The sequence below is a fragment of the Salmo trutta genome, chromosome 34 (genome assembly GCF_901001165.1).
Source record: "Salmo trutta chromosome 34, fSalTru1.1, whole genome shotgun sequence".
Taxonomy (NCBI): domain Eukaryota; kingdom Metazoa; phylum Chordata; class Actinopteri; order Salmoniformes; family Salmonidae; genus Salmo; species Salmo trutta.
In genome coordinates this window covers 10,558,408-10,579,772 of record NC_042990.1, presented here as the reverse complement: position 1 = coordinate 10,579,772, position 21,365 = coordinate 10,558,408, and the positions used below count along the sequence as shown (strand labels likewise).

The 21,365-nt window shown below is 42.1% G+C and overlaps 3 protein-coding genes across 3 annotated transcripts; 2 read left to right on the top strand and 1 right to left on the bottom strand.

Annotated features, from left to right (window-relative positions):
• Window position 1: 1 nt before the first annotated feature.
• On the bottom strand, window positions 2-5,089 carry LOC115173551 (proteasome subunit beta type-6-A like protein). The gene is made up of 6 exons (XM_029731742.1): window positions 4,952-5,089; window positions 2,512-2,582; window positions 1,558-1,689; window positions 981-1,110; window positions 738-882; window positions 2-436 (listed from the first exon to the last, which is right to left on the bottom strand). Exons 1-6 carry the CDS (start codon window positions 4,997-4,999, stop codon window positions 309-311), a joined length of 654 nt encoding a protein of 217 aa, XP_029587602.1. The 5' UTR covers window positions 5,000-5,089; the 3' UTR covers window positions 2-308.
• On the top strand, window positions 5,068-10,452 carry LOC115173549 (proteasome subunit beta type-7-like). The gene is made up of 8 exons (XM_029731737.1): window positions 5,068-5,217; window positions 5,563-5,656; window positions 7,553-7,650; window positions 7,843-7,983; window positions 9,204-9,319; window positions 9,482-9,540; window positions 9,749-9,900; window positions 10,060-10,452. Exons 1-8 carry the CDS (start codon window positions 5,156-5,158, stop codon window positions 10,169-10,171), a joined length of 834 nt encoding a protein of 277 aa, XP_029587597.1. The 5' UTR covers window positions 5,068-5,155; the 3' UTR covers window positions 10,172-10,452.
• A 451-nt stretch (window positions 10,453-10,903) lies between these two features.
• On the top strand, window positions 10,904-13,904 carry LOC115173547 (proteasome subunit beta type-8-like). The gene is made up of 6 exons (XM_029731735.1): window positions 10,904-11,181; window positions 11,575-11,716; window positions 12,347-12,458; window positions 12,884-13,013; window positions 13,227-13,431; window positions 13,723-13,904. Exons 1-6 carry the CDS (start codon window positions 11,056-11,058, stop codon window positions 13,809-13,811), a joined length of 804 nt encoding a protein of 267 aa, XP_029587595.1. The 5' UTR covers window positions 10,904-11,055; the 3' UTR covers window positions 13,812-13,904.
• The last annotated feature ends 7,461 nt before the right edge of the window (window positions 13,905-21,365 follow it).

Below are 21,365 nucleotides of genomic sequence, written 5' to 3'. Positions count from 1 at the left end.
ATATTTTTTACTTTGATTTTATTGATTCCATACAAAGGTCATTAGATAAAAAAATATATAAAGCACAGAAACAAAGTGAACACAGTGTGGATTAGAAAACACATAGGCAGAAGCAGAGAAGATTCTCACATTGTACTCTAGGAAATCAGTAGTGTTTATTTCTAACCACAGTCCCAAAACCGATGTGAATAGTTAGGCCTATGAACACCAAATGCTGCATGTACAGTATGAACAACAGTGAATGGTTGGGGGAAGGTTCCAATTTCCTCTCACAGAGTGTCACAGCTGATTGGCTGATTGAAGTGTCACTACTCGTCGTGGAACTTGGGCAGCTTGTCTCCAGGGATGACAACATGCTCCACCCCCTCCTCCGTGATCACTACCAGGTGTGCCACGCCCCCGCTGACATTGTCTCTGCCCATAGCCAGGGCAAGAGCTAGGTGGGGTGAGCAGGAGAAAAAGAAGGGGGAGGGAGGAAAGAGAGGAAAATAGGTCAGATGGCAGGCAGAGATGGGTATGGAACCATATCCTTCCACATTTTCGGGAAACAGATCTGTTGTGTTCCAGTGCCAATAATCCCATCGCAAACCCATCCTACAATCCCTCTCTTGTCCCACTGGAAGATGTTTTCATTAAAAAATATAAAAAATTATTCAATATCTGACATCTTTTATCCTATATAAAAACAGTGTCATTCGGATAAAACAAGGAAGCCTAAAGGGAAAATCAACTTGTACCATTTTTAGCAAACTGTAGGCACTCCTCTTTGCTCATGTCAGGTTTGTATTTGGCGTCGGCGTAACCGTAGATGTATGTGCTCCCTGATCCTCCGATGGTGAACGGCTGACTAAGTAACATACCGCCCAGGGCCACTGTGTAAACCTACAGGTGAGATAACAGTCAGAAATCATGTGTGTTCAATTCTATTGTGTTCTATTCTATATGTCTGTTTGACTGTTTGTTATGCCCCAGGGCTTCACCTGTGGCCCTTTCTTCCTGTCCCAGCCTGCAGTGATGAAGCCGGCCTGCAGCTCCTCCTTGTTGTTGTAGCACAGCTCCTTCAACACGGACGCTGCTGCCTTCACCAGAGGAGGGGACTCCATCTGGATACTTACCACACAGGGCAGACACAGAAAAGACATGGGTGTCATCATTCAGCATCAGGATTATTCCACAGTTTGTTTCTATGTCTATTGTAGTTCAAGAGGCAGTAGCCTAGCGGTTAAGAGCTTCGGACCAGTAACCGAAAGGTCGCTGGTTTGATCCCCGAGTTGACTAGGTCAAAATAAATCTGTCAATGTGCCCTTGAGCATGGCACTTAACCCTAATTGGTACTGTAAATTGCTCAGGATAAGAGTGTCTGCTAAATGACTAAAATGTAAACGTAGGCCGCACATTACTACAAAGACCACCTCTAAAATGGAGGTCTCCCTGTTGCTGATAATAATACAAATCAATCACACATCAGTCAAGCTTCATTAGTTTGACATCAATCATCATGAGCTATGTCGATCCAGACAAGGCCAGGGACAGGGAAAGGGACAGGGTGGTCTATACCTGTGGAAGGAGATCTGGAACTTGGCAGCCTTGGTGACGGCCTGAGCGTCTGCCAGGGAGCCGGCGATGCAGCAGAATATCCTGTCATGGACCTGGATCAGCTTGTTGATGGTCTTAGAGGACACGTAGCTCCTGTGAGTGAAGTGGAGACAGAGACACATTAGATAGACTCCTGGTGACACATTCCAATGTATATATTGCTATAAATGATGGCTGATTTATTTAATATGTTGCGTGTCACAGACGTATTTGATCATAAAGACATGTCTTGAGGAAAAGAGGGGCAATATGATTAACTTGGGTCTAGGTGTTAATAGGTGTTGAAGATCCTCCTTACATGCAGACTAGACAGGGCGCACGCGTGCGTCTTGATTTTGTTCATCCGCACCAGACACGATCAGGTTGAAATATCAAAACTAATTCTGAACCAACTATATTAATTTGGGGCCAGCTTGAAAAGCATTAAACATTCATGGCTGGCTTGCTGTTGTTAGCTCATTTGTCCTGGGATATAAACATCGGGTTGTTATTTTACCTTAAATGCACAAGGTCCTCTACTCCGACAATTAATCCACAGATAAAAGGGTAAACTGAGTTAGTTTCTAGTAATCTCTCCTCCTTCAGTCTTCTTCTTTTTCATTAGACTTTTTGTGGCGGTTGGCAACCAACTTGGTGCATTACCACCACCGACTGGACTGGAGTGTGGACCTCAGTTCATCTTTCAATCACCCACGTGGGTATATGCTCCTAAAAACCAATGAGGAGATGGGAGAGGCGGGACTTGCAGCAGGTCAAGCATCACAAATAGAACCAAGCTCTATTTTAGCGCCTGGCTACGCAGACGTTTGTTGACGTGCGTGAGCAGTTTGGATGCAATGATTGAATAACATGTATGTGTACATTTATTTTGCAACGCTCGCGCATGTAACATGAGCGGTGTGGTCAGCATGTTACCCTCCAATGGACGCCCTGGAATCTGAGCCGATGATAACCCCTCCATTGAACGTCACCGCCAAGATGGTGGTCTGTAGGAGATCAAATGCAGAGCATGTATAATCAGTTAGATGTAAGATATATATAAGATATAATAAAAATTATATATTTGTATGATCATACAGTGAGGGAAAAAAGTATTTGATCCCCTGCTGATTTTGTACGTTTGCCCACTGACAAAGAAATGATCAGTCTATAATTTTAATGGTAGGTTTTTTGAACACAGAGACAGAATAACAACAAAAAAATCCAGATGTCAAAAATGTTATAAATTGATTTGCATATTAATGAGGGAAATAAGTATTTGACCCCCTCTCAATCAGAAAGATTTCTGGCTCCCAGGTGTCTTTTATACAGGTAACGAGCTGAGATTAGGAGCACACTCTTAAAGGGAGTGCTCCTAATCTCAGTTTGTTACCTGTATAAAAGACACCTGTCCACAGAAGCAATCAATCAATTAGATTCCAAACTCTCCACCATGGCCAAGACCAAAGAGCTCTCCAAGAATGTCAGGGACAAGATTGTAGACTTACACAAGGCTGGAATGGGCTACAAGACCATCGCCAAGCAGCTTGTTGAGAAGGTGACAACAGTTGGTGTGATTATTCGCAAATGGAAGAAACACAAAAGAACTGTCAATCTCCCTCGGCCTGGGGCTCCATGCAAGATCTCACCTCGTGGAGTTGCAATGATCATGAGAACGGTGAGGAATCAGCCCAGAACCACACGGGAGGATCTTGTCAATGATCTCAAGGCAGTTGGGACCATAATCACCAAGAAAACAATTGGTAACACATTACACCATGAAGGACTGAAATCCTGCAGCGCCCTCAAGGTCCCCCTGCTCAAGAAAGCACATATACATGCCCGTCTGAAGTTTGCCAATGAACATCTGAATGATTCAGAGGACAACTGGGTGAAAGTGTTGTGGTCAGATGAGACCAAAATGGAGCTCTTTGGCATCAACTCAACTCGCCGTGTTTGGAGGAGGAGGAATGCTGCCTATGACCCCAAGAACACCATCCCCACCGTCAAACATGGAGGTGGAAACATTATGCTTTGGGGGTGTTTTTCTGCTAAGGGGACAGGACAACTTCACCGCATCAAAGGGACGATGGACAGGGCCATGTACTGTCAAATCTTGGGTGAGAACCTCCTTCCCTCAGCCAGGGCATTGAAAATGGGTCGTGGATGGGTATTCCAGCATGACAATGACCCAAAACACACGGCCAAGGCAACAAAGAAGAAGCACATTAAGGTCCTGGAGTGGCCTAGCCAGTCTCCAGACCTTAATCCCATAGAAAATCTGTGGAGGGAGCTGAAGGTTCGAGTAGCCAAACGTCAGCCTCGAAACCTTCATGACTTGGAGAAGATCTGCAAAGAGGAGTGGGACAAAATCCCTCCTGAGTTGTGTGCAAACCTGGTGGCCAACTACAAGAAACGCATGACCTCTGTGATTGCCAACAAGGGTTTTGCCACCAAGTACTAAGTCATGTTTTGCAGAGGGGTCAAATACTTATTTCCCTCATTAAAATGCAAATCAATTTATAACATTTTAGACATGAGTTTTTCTGGATTTTTTTGTTGTTATTCTGTCTCTCACTGTTCAAATAAACCTACCATTAAAATTATAGACTGATAATTTCTTTGTCAGTGGGAAAACGTACAAAATCAGCAGGGGATCAAATACTTTTTTCCCTCACTGTATATTTATGACATTTATTATATCTGATCTAAGGTTATTTTCCTCCTTATGAATATGGTCTTTACCAGGGGTGTTAAACATCCGGCCGGTGAGAGGGTCCAATACGGGTGGTTTGTGTTAAAAAAGTCAATATACTTTAAAATGACTAAAACCAAATCGAAACTGTGTAGAAATGACTTACATTCATACACTTTCATACAGGGAGCATGCTAAATTCGATGGCTAGAGGACTTTTTTTTTATAACCAATAGAAATATAACCAATTTTCAGTGCAGCCCTCCCGACCTTGTTAAAAACTGAACGCGGCCCCCAGAGCAAAATGAGCTTGACACCCTTGGTCTATACAATCAATAGATGGGCTGTAGTTGGGATTTTGGGAGCATGTACGTAGGTTAATTTCTACCCTGAGCTTGAGTTGCAGATGAATGACTCGAAAACGAAAGTAAATTCAGCCCTTTGTTCTTCAGAAAATATGAAGTTATTATTATTATTAAGTTAAATGTATAAACGTTTTAGATGAATTTCAGCTTTAGTGTACCGAGATGAATTAATGACAAAATCAACAAGGCAACCTAAAACTAAAATCCTGAGGGTAAATTGGTCCCAAAATGTAGGCTACTGTATATCGCTGTTTCAATTTAGGAAAATGTATAACATTATCAGATACAAAATATATATAAAAAACAATTTACTTACGCCTGTGCTAACTCCTTTAATTTGAGAGTCCATTAAGTGTCTTTCCATTATTAACGCCGATGAAAAAGAGGGATAAAACTGCGTTCCTTAGTCACATACTGTAGGGTCACATCAGATCGAGAATATTGCGACCTCGTGCGACGTGCAAAGGGTTGTAGGGAAGTCAGAATCTTACAAGTGAGTGCAAAATAACCCTTTTCAGGTATGGCGCTATCAAATGTTCTCGAAATACCTACATCGGGATTTAATTTCGAGAACGTCGCCAGGTATGATTTCCCTTTTATTTTTAAGGATAATAATATTGAGTTTGTTTTGTAAATCGTAATTATTGATCTATTCTCATACCAAGGCTATATCAAAAGTGAAAGTAATAACTCGTATAATCTATGAAAATATGTTTTATAAAAAGACCCGCAAGACTAAATCATTTTAAAGGCTGCATTTGATTCTTTCTGCATTTTCTTTTAATGAAAGTCATACTTCTATGTGTTAATCAGCTGATTGCAATGTTATTGATCTGGTCATCATTAGACAGGGCTTTTCTTTGTATGATTTTGTGGTACACTGTATTGGTATTGTGTATTTGATTGGTCTATATCTTCATCAAACAGAAATGTTGCTCTGGAGGGCCTGCTTGAGGGAGGACATACCAAGACACTTAAGCCTATGAAGACTGGGACCACCATAGCTGGACTAGTGTGCAAGGTGAGAGTGATGTCCACTGAAATGGGAAGGCATCTCTAATAAGTGGAAGATCCATATAGTGGGCCAAATTTCATTTTGGTCCCATTTCATATATTTTAAGTTCATTTAACATAATATAATGAACCTGTGCTTGATTTGGACTGACATACTATAGGTACTCTTTATATTTAGGTGCAGGAGCTACACAATACTTTTGAGCTAATATTCTATAAGAGGAACAGGAGCTCAAGCAGTAGAACATTTGAGGTGCTTGTACTCAGCTCCGGTGAGCACAAGCCCAAGTCAAGCACTGTACTGAACAAAAATATAACATGTAAAGTGTTGGTCCCATGTTTCATGAGCTGAAATAAAAGATCCCAGAAATGTTCCATATGCACAAAACAACTATTTCTCTCAAATTTCCTGCACAAATGTTTTACATCCCGGTTAGTGAACATTTTCATCCACCTGATAGATGTGGCATATCAAGAAGCTGATTAAACAGCATGATCATTACACAGTGCACCTTATGCTGGGGACAAGAAAAGGCCACTCTAAAATGTGCAGTTTTGTCACACAACACAATGCCACAGAGGTCTCAAGTTTTGAGGGAGCGTGCAATTGGCATGCTGACTGCAGGAATGTCCACCAGAGCTGTTGCCAGATAATTTAATATTCATTTCTCTACCATAAGCCTCCTCATTTTAGAGAATTTGTCAGTACGTCCAAACAGCCTCACAACCGCAGACAACTTGTAACCATGTCAGCACAGGACCTCCACATCCAGCTTCTTCACCTACGGCATCGTCTAAGACCAGCCAACCCTGACAGCTGATGAAACTGTGGGTTTGCACAACCAAAGAGTTTCTGCACAAACTGTCAGAAGCCATCTCAGGGAAGCTCATCTGTGTGCTCGTCGTCCTCACTAGGGTCTTGACTTGACATTAGTTTGGCGTCGTAACCGACTTCAGTGGGCAAATGCTCACCTTCGATGGCCACTGGCACACTGGAGAAGTGTGCTTTTCACAGATGAATCCCGGTTTCAACTGTACCGGGCAGATGGCAAACAGCGTGTATGGCGTTGTGTGGGGGAGCGATTTGCTGATGTCATCGTTGTGAACAGAGTGCCCCAGGGTGGCGGTGGGATTATGGTATAGCCAGGCATAAACTACGGACAACGAACACAATTGCATTTTATCGATGGCAATTTGAATGCACAGAGATACCGTGACGAGATCCTGAGGCCCATCGTCATGCCATTTATCCACCACCACCAGCTCATGTTTCAGCATTATAATGCACAGCCCCATGTCGCAAGGATCTGTACACAATTCCTGGAAGCTGAAAATGTCCCAGTTCTTCCATGGCCTGCATACTCACAGACATGTCACCCACTGAGCATGTTTGGGATGCTCTGGATCGACGTGTACCACAGCATGTTCCAGTTCCCGCCAATATCCAGCAACTTCGCACAGCCATTGAAGAAGAGTGGGACAACCTTCCACAGGCCACAATCAACAGCCTGATCAACTCTATGTGAAGGAGACGCTGCATGAGGCAAATTTGCATGAGGCAAATTATTGTCACACCAAATACTGACTGGTTTTCTGATCCATGCCCCTACTTTTTCTTTAAAGTATCTGTGACCAACAGATGCATATCTATATTCCCAGTCATGTGCAATCCATAGATTAGGGCCTAATGAATTTATTTACATGGACTGGTTTCCTTATATGAACTGTGACTCAGTACAATCTTTGAAATTGTTGCATGTTGTGTTTACATTTTTCTTCCCTGTTCCTTATCATGATCCTTGCCTGTCTATATTTGACTTAAAAAAGACAATAATGATGGACAAAATGTATTGAAATGAATTGTGTATTAAATGGAGTGTTCTTTGGGGCCTTGTTTGTGCAGGAGGGAGTGGTACTGGGAGCAGACACGCGGGCCACCTCCGGTGAAGTGGTGGCTGATAAGATGTGTGCCAAGATCCACTACATCTCCCCCAATATATAGTGAGTAGGCCTACACCTGTTTTAAGGGGTAGTCAATGTGTGACTTATGTTTAGAATGGAATTGATTGTCGTGTGTAGGAGAGAAGTGGAAGAGTCGTGAAAAAATGGAGGTTGTCCCTTTTATTTGAGATATCCATGCCCGCACATCCATTGTTCTCCTCTCCTCTCTCTCCTGCCTACTCCCTCTGTCAGCTGCTGTGGTGCAGGAACTGCAGCGGATACAGAGAAGACCACCGACCTGCTCTCCTCCAACCTCACCATCTTTTCTATGAACAGCGGCAGGAACCCACGTGTCGTGATGGCAGTAAACATACTGCAGGACATGCTATTCAGGTGTGTGTGTATCTTTACCACTCTCCATTAAAGCAGTGGTTCCCAACTCCGGTCCTCGAGTAACCCCAACAGCACACATTTTTGTCGACGCCCCAGACAAACACACCTAATTTAACTTGTCAAGGGGTTGCTGATTAGTTGACAAGTGGAGTCAGGTGTGCTTGTCCGGGGCCACAACAGAAATATGTACTGTTGGGGGTACTCGGGGAACAGAGTTGGGAATCGCTGCATTGGAATATTGAACACTACACTTCGTTAGAGCATTTAAGGGGCAATCTGCAGTTTAAAAAACAACAAAGCGGTTACCCAGCCACTGCTTTGGTAAACAGCTGAGAGATGTGGCTGGAGAAATGTAACCACTCTCAAATTAATTGACAAAGCTCTGGATGAAAGGACTGACCATCTGTGAGGTCAATTATTAGATTTTTTTACCGTGGCCTAGATTGAGTAAGTTCACTGTTAACCTGTGATAACCAACAATCGCATTTCATTGTTTCTATTCAGGCGATGTCAGAGGTTTAACGGCGTTGGAGCTGACGATTCGGTGAGCGGCTGCTCGTGTGGCTATTGTCACAAAGCCACACCATTTGTGTTACAAGTTCAGAACGTGAAAGTGTAGGCTCTATAGAAATAATGACGCTCAAATTGAAAATCATGAAACAAAATAATAAGGATTCCTGTCAGCCTAATCGAGGTGTAGATTACGTCACACATTCCGGTGTTCGAACTTGTAACATGACTGCATGGGATTTCTACTAATGCGACTCTGTGCATCCTATGGCAATGTTCGCGATGGGTATAACGCTGGCGAACCACTTGTGGATTTGACCGCTCCAACGCAGTTACACCTCCGACATCGCCTAAACAAAAGCTATGCTATGCTTTGCTGTTTTCGGTTATCGCTGGTTAAAGCTGAACTGACTGAATCTAGGCCCATGTTTTGAGGCTATTCAGTGTTTGTTTACAATTACATTGTTTATAAACATTGGAGTAAAAAATGCTTCTATTTTGGGTTCTGATAGGGGTACGACAGTTGAACTAATAAGCTCATGAGGCATTTATAAGTTACATTCTTCAAGAATCAATGGGTATATATCATTCATTTAAAAGTCCAAAAATTGATGTAGCAATCGCAGATTGCCCATTTAAACATTACATTCTGTTGAAATACATTCTGCAATTCTTGTTTGTTAATAATCTATCTCATCATTCTCTCATAGGTACCGGGGCCAGATAGGGGCCAGTCTAATCCTAGGAGGGGTGGACTGTACCGGTAATCACCTCTACACAGTGGGGCCCTATGGGAGCATAGACAATGTGCAATACCTTGCAATGGGTGAGTGACTGCTGCTGTGTCAAGCATACATAAGCATCCACCCATATATTGTTTTAGTTTGGGCCATTATTAGTTGATTAATCGACTAGTCATGAATAATCTATAAATAATTACATTTAGTTGATTCATACGTGTTTTACTTTGAATTGTGTTTTTGTGTAGGGTCTGGTGACTTGGCTGCTTTGGGGATTCTGGAGGACAGGTTCAAACCTAATATGGAGGTCTGTGACATTTCCTTAGGCAGGCTAGAAGTTGTCATACATTTAGTTCATATGCTATCGCGTCGATAGAGTTCAAGTCTCAAGAGTTAAGTCATTGGACTCGCCATGAAGAACGCATTAGATTTGTTTACATTAAGCTGGATGTATTGTAGTCTTACCTCCCCAATCCCAGTCCCTTCACTCACTCCCAATCCCTGTGTCCTACTAGTTGGAGGAGGCTAAGGAGCTGGTCCGGGATGCCATCCACTCTGGCATCATGAGTGACCTGGGCTCAGGAAACAACATAGATATCTGTGTCATCACTAAACAGGGGGTGGACTACATCAGGCCGTACCAGGAGTCAGAGTACAAAGACAAGAGGTAAATGATGTCACCATCCTCAGATTGTGCTTCAAGTATTAGTCTAGACAGCATATTTGCGAAAAAATTATTGTTGTTTGTCAAAACAGTGGTTCATTTCTCTCTCTTCTCTCTCATTCCCACTCTCTCTCACTCTCTCTCTCGCCCTCTCTCATTCAGGCGGAAGAGATACAAGTATGGCACAGGTACAACGTCTATTTTGACAGAGAAAATAGTCCCTCTGGAGCTGGAGGTGGTGCAGGAGACAGTCCAGCGGATGGATACCGCCTGAACCTGACCACTCTGAAACGACAGAGAAGCTGGAGACAGTCACACAGAGACTAATCACAATATTCAGACATAAAATAAATGAATACAAGATACCTGATAATGACAAGACTTGACTACTAGGTGACACTACAATGCAAAGCCATAAAATCATTGTGACATAAAGATCTTAGTTGAATGAACTGTAGTCAGCGATACATTTTGAACAGGTAATAGGCCTAGGCTAGTGGGTGAAATATTGTAAAGTGATTGATTGAATAAAAAGTCTACATTCTTTTTCATGAACAAAGTGTTTGAGTTTTCCCTCACTTTTAGCTTTCCCTTTTAGCACAGTACTCACATCACCTTCATTCTTATGTATGTTTTTAATAATCTTGCCATGGTTCACCAATGAAGAATATACCTGCAACTACCTTCCAGGGGATTTCGATATTTTAAATGTTTCAAATAGTGAACAAATTGTGAAACGTAATACACCATAATGTTTACCACATGAAAACTATTAACAGGTACGTCTCCATATTTACTGATGACGATACCCCAAATAATGCTCTGCGATTGGCCAAATGTGAGATACATTTACACTCAATTTACTGTATATTGTTGTGATATATTAAGACTATTAACACATGTTTATCAGTATGACTATAGGCTTGGCTAGGCTAAAGTCAAATACACATTAGCCTACAGATACTGTGTTGGTAACTTTTACGATCACGAATGAGAAGTTACCTTAAAAACCCTTTCGGTTTCGTATGCATTGTAAGGAAAGACATTTCCTTGATGCAACCGAGCAAACTAAGGCTGTATTTTCGCTTTCACATTTAATGAAGAGATAGCCTATATTGTTATATTTGAGTCTACATTCGTATATTTGATTGAATCAGTATGGCCCTTTTCGATGTAAGTGGTTATAAATCCTACTCGGAACTTCGTGGGCAGATTATTGGAACAGGAGTAGGGCATTTTATCGACCGACCGAATAAGCAATTTTCTGTTCCCGTTGGAGTGGATGTGAGTATCCTATTCTTTTTTTAATAAGAAATATTGGAAAATGTATTCATGATATTCAATAAAAAAATGGCAATGCTCCAATTAGTCTTCATATTAGATTGTTAAAGGAGACCGTGATCTTGGGTATGTGCCAAAATCAATTTTAAGCTTCTTTCAATTTGCATGTAGTTTCTGTTTCTTCTGTGATGATGAGGATGTAAAGTGAACTATAGAATTACGCATGGTTCAATGGAGAAGCACAACTCACCTCAAGCACATTTGTACGCACAACCATACATGTGCGCACACACACTCCAGAAAAGATGCTCACTAAAGCTGCTGTCTCACTCATTTTTAAACGAGTGGATCAATCTATTTCTCAGTTCTCCTCTATATTGCTCTCTTTCTCGCTAGCCCTCAGGGTTCCTCAAGTCATGCAGCAGTGAAGGTGGTGTGTCCATTGATCTGAACCATGGTACTACTACCCTGGCTTTCACATTCCGCCATGGTGTCATTGTGGCTGTGGACTCCAGGGCCTCAGCTGGCAGCTACATTGGTAAACATCACATTCCATAAGGATTAGCTTTCCTTGATAACCAAAACCACTTCACCCCATCAGCCTCGCAGAGTCTTGGTTGCATGTGGTTCAGATTTATAACCTAAGAAAACTAGCTATTAGTATCTCATTTCTGTCATACACTTGTGTTCATCCGACAACACCTATACACAGTAATAAACCAGTAATAGCATACATACTGCATGTATGACATTTAGCAGACACTTTTATCCAAAGCGATTTACAGTAATGTGTGCATACATTTTACATATGGGTGGTCCCGGGAGTAGAACCCACTATCCTGGTGTTACAAGCACCGTGCTCTAACATCTAAGCTATAAAGGATCTATTACATACTACTGGTACTTCTATAACTGCCTACTGTATTGTGAGTACTAAACCAAATCTACAAGTGGTGATTGTAAGATCATCCATTTTGATGTGATTTACCTTGGGAAGGTTGATGTGATCAGCCTTGAGTTGGTCCGTTAGATTTCTGTTCCAGAAGCAGTCGTAGACACGTCCCACACCGCCAGATGCAGAATGTATCTCAGTTCCCCAGAGATCTATAACCAAACGTAAAGTAAACATTCTCTAACCCCGTTGCCATGTATTTATCTTTCCCTGTAGCGTCGAAGGAGGCTAACAAGGTGATAGAGATCAACCCTTACCTGCTGGGGACCATGTCCGGCAGTGCTGCTGACTGCCAGTACTGGGAGAGACTGCTGGCTAAGGAGTGCAGGTCTGTTGGAGCATGTCTTTGGGATTGAGTCCTACTATACAGTTACGTGGTGTTAATATCACAGTCATCAATGCCTGCCTGTGTAAGTCAGGTTTATAGGCATGGGTTGGATGAAGAGAACATTTACCAATCAATTTCCTTACACTCATAACAAATGCATGAGACATAAAGTAATCACCTCACAACCATATCAGTATCACCCAGTGACTTTGTGGTTACCATCTACTTAACGTTTTGTCCATAATGCTGATCTAGACTCCCCCTCTCCCTATCTTAGGCTTCTTGGTCTGCTTCTAAGCCATATTAATGCCTTGACCCTTTAGGTATCTGGGGTGTTAAAATGTATCAGGAGGTAAACCAGTGTGTTAGCACTCTGACTGCCTAGTCTCATACAGTGACTGACCCTCCATCTCTTTGTGTCTCAGGCTGTACAAACTGAGGAACAAGCAAAGGATCTCAGTGTCTGCAGCCTCTAAGCTGCTGTGTAACATGATGCTGGGATACAGGGGCATGGGCCTCTCCATGGGCAGCATGATCGTTGGCTGGGACAATAAGGTACAGGGTGGGTGAGGAGTGGAGTGTACGTGTGTGGTGTGTGTGTGTGGTATGTGTGTGTGGGGTATGTGCGTGTGTGCGCGAGTGTGCATGTCTATTTGAACGCCTACATTTTCACCCTTATGGTACCCAACATGTTTGACTACCATTGGAGTGCCTTCATGTTGTCACGTCTATTGATGAGTTTCTAGTTATTTGTGTCTTGCTGTCCAGGGCCCTGGTTTGTACTACGTGGATGACAACGCCACACGTCTCTCCGGTCGTATGTTCTCTACTGGTTGTGGTAGCAGCTATGCGTACGGAGTGATTGACAGCGGCTACCATGAGGACATGACGGTTGAGGAGGCGTACGAGCTGGGCCGCCGCGGCATCACCCACGCCACACACAGAGACGCCTACTCCGGAGGAGTGGTCAACCGTGAGTGACCTTGTTCTAAACCTATACTCGTTCTGTGACTATTTTGATTTGATTTGACTTGACTACGTCATTTCTTGTGTGACCATGTGAATCACAGATAGGTGTTTGTTGTGTAAATTCCAGGTGTGAATTCCATGTAAGAGGTTAAAACTAAATATTGAATTATAATCATATCTCGTTAGGATTTATTATATGCTGAAGCCATAGGAAAATTAAAATGTAAACAATACCTTTAAATGAATTGATGTATTTTAAATGCATGTATGTGTAACTGTCTGTGTGTTTGTCCAGTGTACCACATGCAGGAGGACGGCTGGATAAAGGTGTGTAAGGAGGACGTTTCAGAGCTGATCCACCGCTACAGGAAAGGCATGTTCTGATCCCAGATCAGTTTCCACATCCACACAGACACACTGTGTTCTCTCTCAACTGATCCCAACACTGCTCCAAATAAAGATTGTTTTCAAACTGTATACTCTGGCCTCCATTGTTTAACCTGGAGATCTTACATGCCTAACAATGTTTATGTCAAATAAATTGTCATGGGCCTCCCGAGTGGTGCAGTGGTCTAAGGTACTGCATCTGCATCGCAGTGCTAGCTGTGCCGCTAGAGATCCTGGTTCCGAGTCCAGGCTCTGCCGCAGCTGGCTGTGACTGGGAAACCCATGAGGTGGTGCACAATTGGCCCAGCGTCATCTGGGTTAGGGGAGGGTTTGGCCGGACAGGATGCCTTGTCCCATTGCGCTCTAGCGAGTCCTGTGGCGGGCTCCGTACGGGAGTTGCAGTGATGGGACAATACTGTAACTACCGATTGGGGAGAAAAAAGGTTTAAAAAAACATTTGGCACAACTTGCTGCATCTGTTACCAGTCTGAGTTGAATGTACAGTATATGACTAGATTTTTTCTTAAGGGGGCCGGAACATAATTACAAATCGCAAATTGACCAGACATACTGTATATTTCACTAAAAGATAATCATTTCAGAACACATACACTGAGTTTAGAAAACATCATAACGCCTGCTCTTTCCACGACATAGACTGACCAGGTGAAAGCTATGATCACTTATTGATGTCATGTGTTAAATCCACTTCAGTGTGGATCAGTGTAGATGAAGGGGAGGAGACAGGTTAAAGAATCATTTTTAAGCCTTAAAACAATTGAGACATGGATTGTGTATGTGCCATTCATAGGGTGAATGGGCAAGACAAAATATTTAGTTGCCTTTGAATGGGGTATGGTAGTAGGTGCAAGGCACACCTGTTTGTGTCAACTGCAATGCCGCTGGGTTGTTCTTGTTTCCCGTTTGTATCAGGTAGGTCTATACCACCCAAAGGACATCCAGGCAACTTGACACAACTGTGGGAAGCGTTGGAGTCAACATGGGCCAGCATCCCTGTGGAATGCTTTCGACACCTTGTAGAGTCCATTCCCTGATGAATAGATTTCTTTTTAGGAAGGTGTTCCTAGATTTTTGTACACTCAGTGTATCTATATTATGCGTGGGAATATTTTGGAACAGATTTCCCAAATTAAAATCACTTGGAGCTGATTTGCTGGTGTTTTTCAAGTATTTTATGTCCAAAAATCACCCTCGGGCCACCAGTTGGGGAACCCTGGTATATGAGAATCGACCAGTTATTTCCCAGTGCCAGTCATACACACCTGGCTTTTTATTTTCTCTGTAGTCTGTTGAGACTTGTGAAATACACGTTAATAAATTGTGATTTGACAACTTTGTGACTTGAAGAGGTTAAGTCAAATATTTTAGCATACAAAAGGGTCAAATAACATAACCTCATAACCAACAATTGAAGGAGTAAGTAAAGTCCTTATCATCCTATCAAGTGTAACAAACTGTTTCCTGAAACACAAGTACAGTACATGTCCCAAACCAGTCGGATGTGTTCGCCCAGTTTCTTTTGGTTGGCACCATTCTGTAAATGTCCACCTTAGTGTAGGAGTTCACTGTACAAATCAAACATTACAAGCAAAATGTGCTACCAAAGGAAGTTTTTAATTAATGGAATGAATTTGCCATAACACCAGAAGTAGCCTATTTCTCCCATATTATGTTCATTTTCTCAGCTTGATAAACGAGTCACTGTGGATATGAATAGTGAAATAGTGTGTGCAGTCGTTACATGGGGAGTATACTGTTGGTCCCAACATTTCATGATAAAAAAATGAATTACATCCCTTATAGCAACTACATTCCATAAAAGTCTACCAACGTTGATGTCAACTGTTGCCAGGCAGGATTCTGTGCAACAGGTCTTGGTGAATACCCTATGATAGGCTATTCAATTTCAGCATGGAAGAGGACAGAAGTACTGCTACAGCTGCTCTGTTCTCCTTGGCAGTTTATTGATCAATAAATATCATTGATTCATTGGCCAGAGTTCACTTACAGTTGAAGTCTGAAGTTTACATACACCTTAGCCAAATACATTTAAACTCAGTTTTTCACAATTCCTGACATTTAATCCGAATAAAAAGTCCCTGTCTTAGGTCAGTTAGGATCACCACTTAATTTTAAGAATATATAATGTCAGAATAATAGTGGAGAGAATGATTTCAGCTTTTATTTCTTTCATCACATTCCCAGTGGGTCAGAAGTTTACATACACTCAATTAGTATTTGGTAGCATTGCCTTTAAATTGTTTAACTTGGGTCAAACGTTTCGGGTAGCCTTCCACAAGCTTCCCACAATAAGTTGGGTGAATTTTGGCCCATTCCTCCTGACAGAGCTGGTGTGACTGAGTCAGGTTTGTAGGCCTCCTTGCACGCACATGCTTTTTCAGTTCTGCCCACAAATCTTCTGTAGGATTGAGGTCAGGGCTTTGTAATGGCCACTCCAATACCTTGACTTTGTTGTCCTTAAGCCATTTTCCCACAACTTTGGAAGTATGCTTGGGGTCATTGTCCATTTGGAAGACCCATTTGCGACCAAGCTTTAACTTCCTGACTGCTGTCTTGAGATGTTGCTTCAATACATCAACATAATTTTCCTCCCTCATGATGCCATCTATTTTGTGAAGTGCACCAGTCCCTCCTGCAGCAAAGCACCCCCACAACATGATGCTGCCACCCCCGTGCTTCACGGTTGGGATGGTTGCAAGCCTCCCCCTTTTTCCTCCAAACATAATGATGGTCATTATGGCCAAACAGTTCTATTTTTGTTTCATCAGACAAGAGGACATTTCTCCAAAAAATACGATCTTTGTCCCCATGTGCAGTTGCAAACCGTAGTCTGGCTTTTTTATGGCGGTTTTGGAGCAGTGGCTTCTTCCTTGCTGAGCGGCCTTTCAGGTTATGTCGATATAGGACTCGTTTTACTGTGGCTATAGATACTTTTGTACCTGTTTCCTCCAGCATCTTCACAAGGTCCTTTGTTGTTGTTCTGGGATAGATTTGCACTTTTCGCATCAAAGTACGTTCATCTCTTAAAGACAGAACGCGTCTCCTTCCTGAGCGGTATGACGGCTGCGTGGTCCCATGGTGTTTATACTTGCGTACTATTGTTTGTACAGATGAACCTTCAGGCGTTTGGAAATTGCTCCCAAGGATGAACCAGACTTGTGGAGGTCTACTTGGCTGATTTCTTTTGATTTTCCCATGATGTCAAGCAAAGAGGCACTGAGTTTGAAGGTAGGCCTTGAAATACATCCACAGGTACAACTCCAATTGACTCAAATAATGTCAATTAGCCTATCAGAAGCTTCTAAAGCCATGACATAATTTTCTGGAATTTTCCAAACTGTTTAAAGGCACAGTCAACTTAGGGTATGTAAACTTCTGACCCACTGGAATTGTGATACAGTGAATTATAAGTCAAATAATCTGTCTGTAAACAATTGTTGGAAAAATTACTTGTGTCATGCACAAAGTAGATATCCTAACCGACTTGCCAAAACTATAGTTTGTTAACAAGAAATTTGTGGAGTGGCTGAAAAACAAGTATTAATGACTCCAACCTAAGTGTATGTAAACTTCCCGACTTCAACTGTAACTGGCATTCCAGGTCTGAATCAGTCCCTGATTAGAAGGCGGTAAGGAAAAGCAGCAGTGGACCTCCAGACACGTGAAGAGACAGAACATGATTTATTGTAATCTCTGTATCATATGATAATGTTCAGGACAAAATAGACAGTGCAGAGATTATCCACTATTTTAATAAGCATTTTATTTAAACATCTTTCATACAGGTCAACAAAATATCTAGAATATGTTATTTATAAAAGCCTATTATATTGTAACAATATCTACCTACATGTACATATTACCTCAATTACCTCGACACCGGTGCCTCCGCACATTGACTCTGTACTGGTACCCCCTGTATATAGCCCAGCTATTGTTATTTACTGCTGCTCTTTAATAAATTATTTGTTTTTCTTATCTCTTAACTTTTTTAAGGTATTTTCTTAAAACTGCATTGTTGGTTAAGGGTTTGTAAGGTCTACCTACACCTGTTGTATTTGGCGTATGTGACAAATCAAATTTTATTTGAGATATTTTGTTGCCCTGTATGCAAGACATTTGAATAAAATGCTTATTTACAATAGGAGGAACAGGAGTTCAAGCAGTAGAACATTTGAGGTGCCGGTACTCAGCTCTAGTGAGCTCCTTCCCAAGTAAAGGACTGTTTACAGCATAATTGTTTACCCGGGACCCAGGTATCTTTTGATTGGCACCATACAATAAAGTTACACCCTAGTTTTGTAACTAATTGTACAAATTAAATTCTACAAACACAATGTTTGTGCTATCAGAGGACGTTTTACTGTGACATGGTCTAAGGTGCTTAAATTATTGGAATGAATTTGCCATAAAACCTGTACATTTTCTCAGCTTAAATGAGTCACTGTAGATACGAAGCGTGTGCAGTAGTTACATGGGGAGTGCAGTATAGGTCCCAGTGTGTTATACAGTAGTTACATGGGGAGTGTAGTATAGGTTCCAGTGTGTTATACAGTAGTTACATGGGGAGTGTAGTATAGGTCCCAGTGTGTTATACAGTAGTTACATGGGGAGTATAGTATAGGGCCCAGTGTGTTATTCAGTAGTTACATGGGGAGTGTAGTATAGGTCCCAGTGTGTTATACAGTAGTTACATGGGGAGTGTAGTATAGGTCCCAGTGTGTTATACAGTAGTTACATGGGGAGTATAGTATAGGTCCCAGTGTGTTATTCAGTAGTTACATGGGGAGTGTAGTATAGGTCCCAGTGTGTTATACAGTAGTTACATGGGGAGTGTAGTATAGGTCCCAGTGTGTTATACAGTAGTTACATGGGGAGTGTAGTATAGGTTCCAGTGTGTTATACAGTAGTTACATGGGGAGTGTAGTATAGGTCCCAGTGTGTTATTCAGTAGTTACATGGGGAGTGTAGTATAGGTCCCAGTGTGTTATACAGTAGTTACATGGGGAGTGTAGTATAGGTCCCAGTGTGTTATACAGTAGTTACATGGGGAGTGTAGTATAGGTCCCAGTGTGTTATACAGTAGTTACATGGGGAGTGTAGTATAGGTCCCAGTGTGTTATTCAGTAGTTACATGGGGAGTGTAGTATAGGTCCCAGTGTGTTATACAGTAGTTACATGGGGAGTGTAGTATAGGTCCCAGTGTGTTATACAGTAGTTACATGGGGAGTGTAGTATAGGTCCCAGTGTGTTATACAGTAGTTACATGGGGAGTGTAGTATAGGTCCCAGTGTGTTATACAGTAGTTACATGGGGAGTGTAGTATAGGTCCCAGTGTGTTATTCAGTAGTTACATGGGGAGTGTAGTATAGGTCCCAGTGTGTTATACAGTAGTTACATGGGGAGTGTAGTATAGGTCCCAGTGTGTTATTCAGTAGTTACATGGGGAGTGTAGTATAGGTCCCAGTGTGTTATACAGTAGTTACATGGGGAGTGTAGTATAGGTCCCAGTGTGTTATACAGTAGTTACATGAGGAGTGTAGTATAGGTCCCAGTGTGTTATTCAGTAGTTACATGGGGAGTGTAGTATAGGTCCCAGTGTGTTATACAGTAGTTACATGGGGAGTGTAGTATAGGTCCCAGTGTGTTATACAGTAGTTACATGGGGAGTGTAGTATAGGTCCCAGTGTGTTATACAGTAGTTACATGGGGAGTGTAGTATAGGTCCCAGTGTGTTATACAGTAGTTACATGGGGAGTGTAGTATAGGTCCCAGTGTGTTATACAGTAGTTACATGGGGAGTGTAGTATAGGTCCCAGTGTGTTATACAGTAGTTACATGGGGAGTGTAGTATAGGTCCCAGTGTGTTATATAGTAGTTACATGGGGAGTGTAGTATAGGTCCCAGTGTGTTATTCAGTAGTTACATGGGGAGTGTAGTATAGGTCCCAGTGTGTTATACAGTAGTTACATGGGGAGTGTAGTATAGGTCCCAGTGTGTTATACAGTAGTTACATGGGGAGTGTAGTATAGGTCCCAGTGTGTTATACAGTAGTTACATGGGGAGTGTAGTATAGGTCCCAGTGTGTTATACAGTAGTTACATGGGGAGTGTAGTGTTGGTCCCAGTGTGTTATTCAGTAGTTACATGGGGAGTGTAGTATAGGTCCCAGTGTGTTATACAGTAGTTACATGGGGAGTGTAGTATAGGTCCCAGTGTGTTATACAGTAGTTACATGGGGAGTGTAGTATAGGTCCCAGTGTGTTATACAGTAGTTACATGGGGAGTGTAGTATAGGTCCCAGTGTGTTATTCAGTAGTTACATGGGGAGTGTAGTATAGGTCCCAGTGTGTTATACAGTAGTTACATGGGGAGTGTAGTATAGGTCCCAGTGTGTTATTCAGTAGTTACATGGGGAGTGTAGTATAGGTCCCAGTGTGTTATTCAGTAGTTACATGGGGAGTGTAGTATAGGTCCCAGTGTGTTATTCAGTAGTTACATGGGGAGTATAGTATAGGTCCCAGTGTGTTATACAGTAGTTACATGGGGAGTATAGTATAGGTCCCAGTGTGTTATTCAGTAGTTACATGGGGAGTGTAGTATAGGTCCCAGTGTGTTATAGAGTAGTTACATGGGGAGTATAGTATAGGTCCCAGTGTGTTATTCAGTAGTTACATGGGGAGTGTAGTATAGGTCCCAGTGTGTTATTCAGTAGTTACATGGGGAGTGTAGTATAGGTCCCAGTGTGTTATACAGTAATTACATGGGGAGTGTAGTATAGGTCCCAGTGTGTTATTCAGTAGGTACATGGGGAGTGTAGTATAGGTCCCAGTGTGTTATTCAGTAGTTACATGGGGAGTGTAGTATAGGTCCCAGTGTGTTATTCAGTAGTTACATGAGGAGTGTAGTATAGGTCCCAGTGTGTTATACAGTAGTTACATGGGGAGTGTAGTATAGGTCCCAGTGTGTTATACAGTAGTTACATGGGGAGTGTAGTATAGGTCCCAGTGTTATACAGTAGTTACATGGGGAGTGTAGTATAGGTCCCAGTGTGTTATACAGTAGTTACATGGGAGTGTAGTATAGGTCCCAGTGTGTTATACAGTAGTTACATGGGGAGTGTAGTATAGGTCCCAGTGTGTTATACAGTAGTTACATGGGGAGTGTAGTATAGGTCCCAGTGTGTTATACAGTAGTTACATGGGGAGTGTAGTATAGGTCCCAGTGTGTTATTCAGTAGTTACATGGGGAGTGTAGTATAGGTCCCAGTGTGTTATACAGTAGTTACATGGGGAGTGTAGTATAGGTCCCAGTGTGTTATTCAGTAGTTACATGGGGAGTGTAGTATAGGTCCCAGTGTGTTATACAGTAGTTACATGGGGAGTGTAGTATAGGTCCCAGTGTGTTATACAGTAGTTACATGGGGAGTGTAGTATAGGTCCCAGTGTGTTATACAGTAGTTACATGGGGAGTGTAGTATAGGTCCCAGTGTGTTATTCAGTAGTTACAT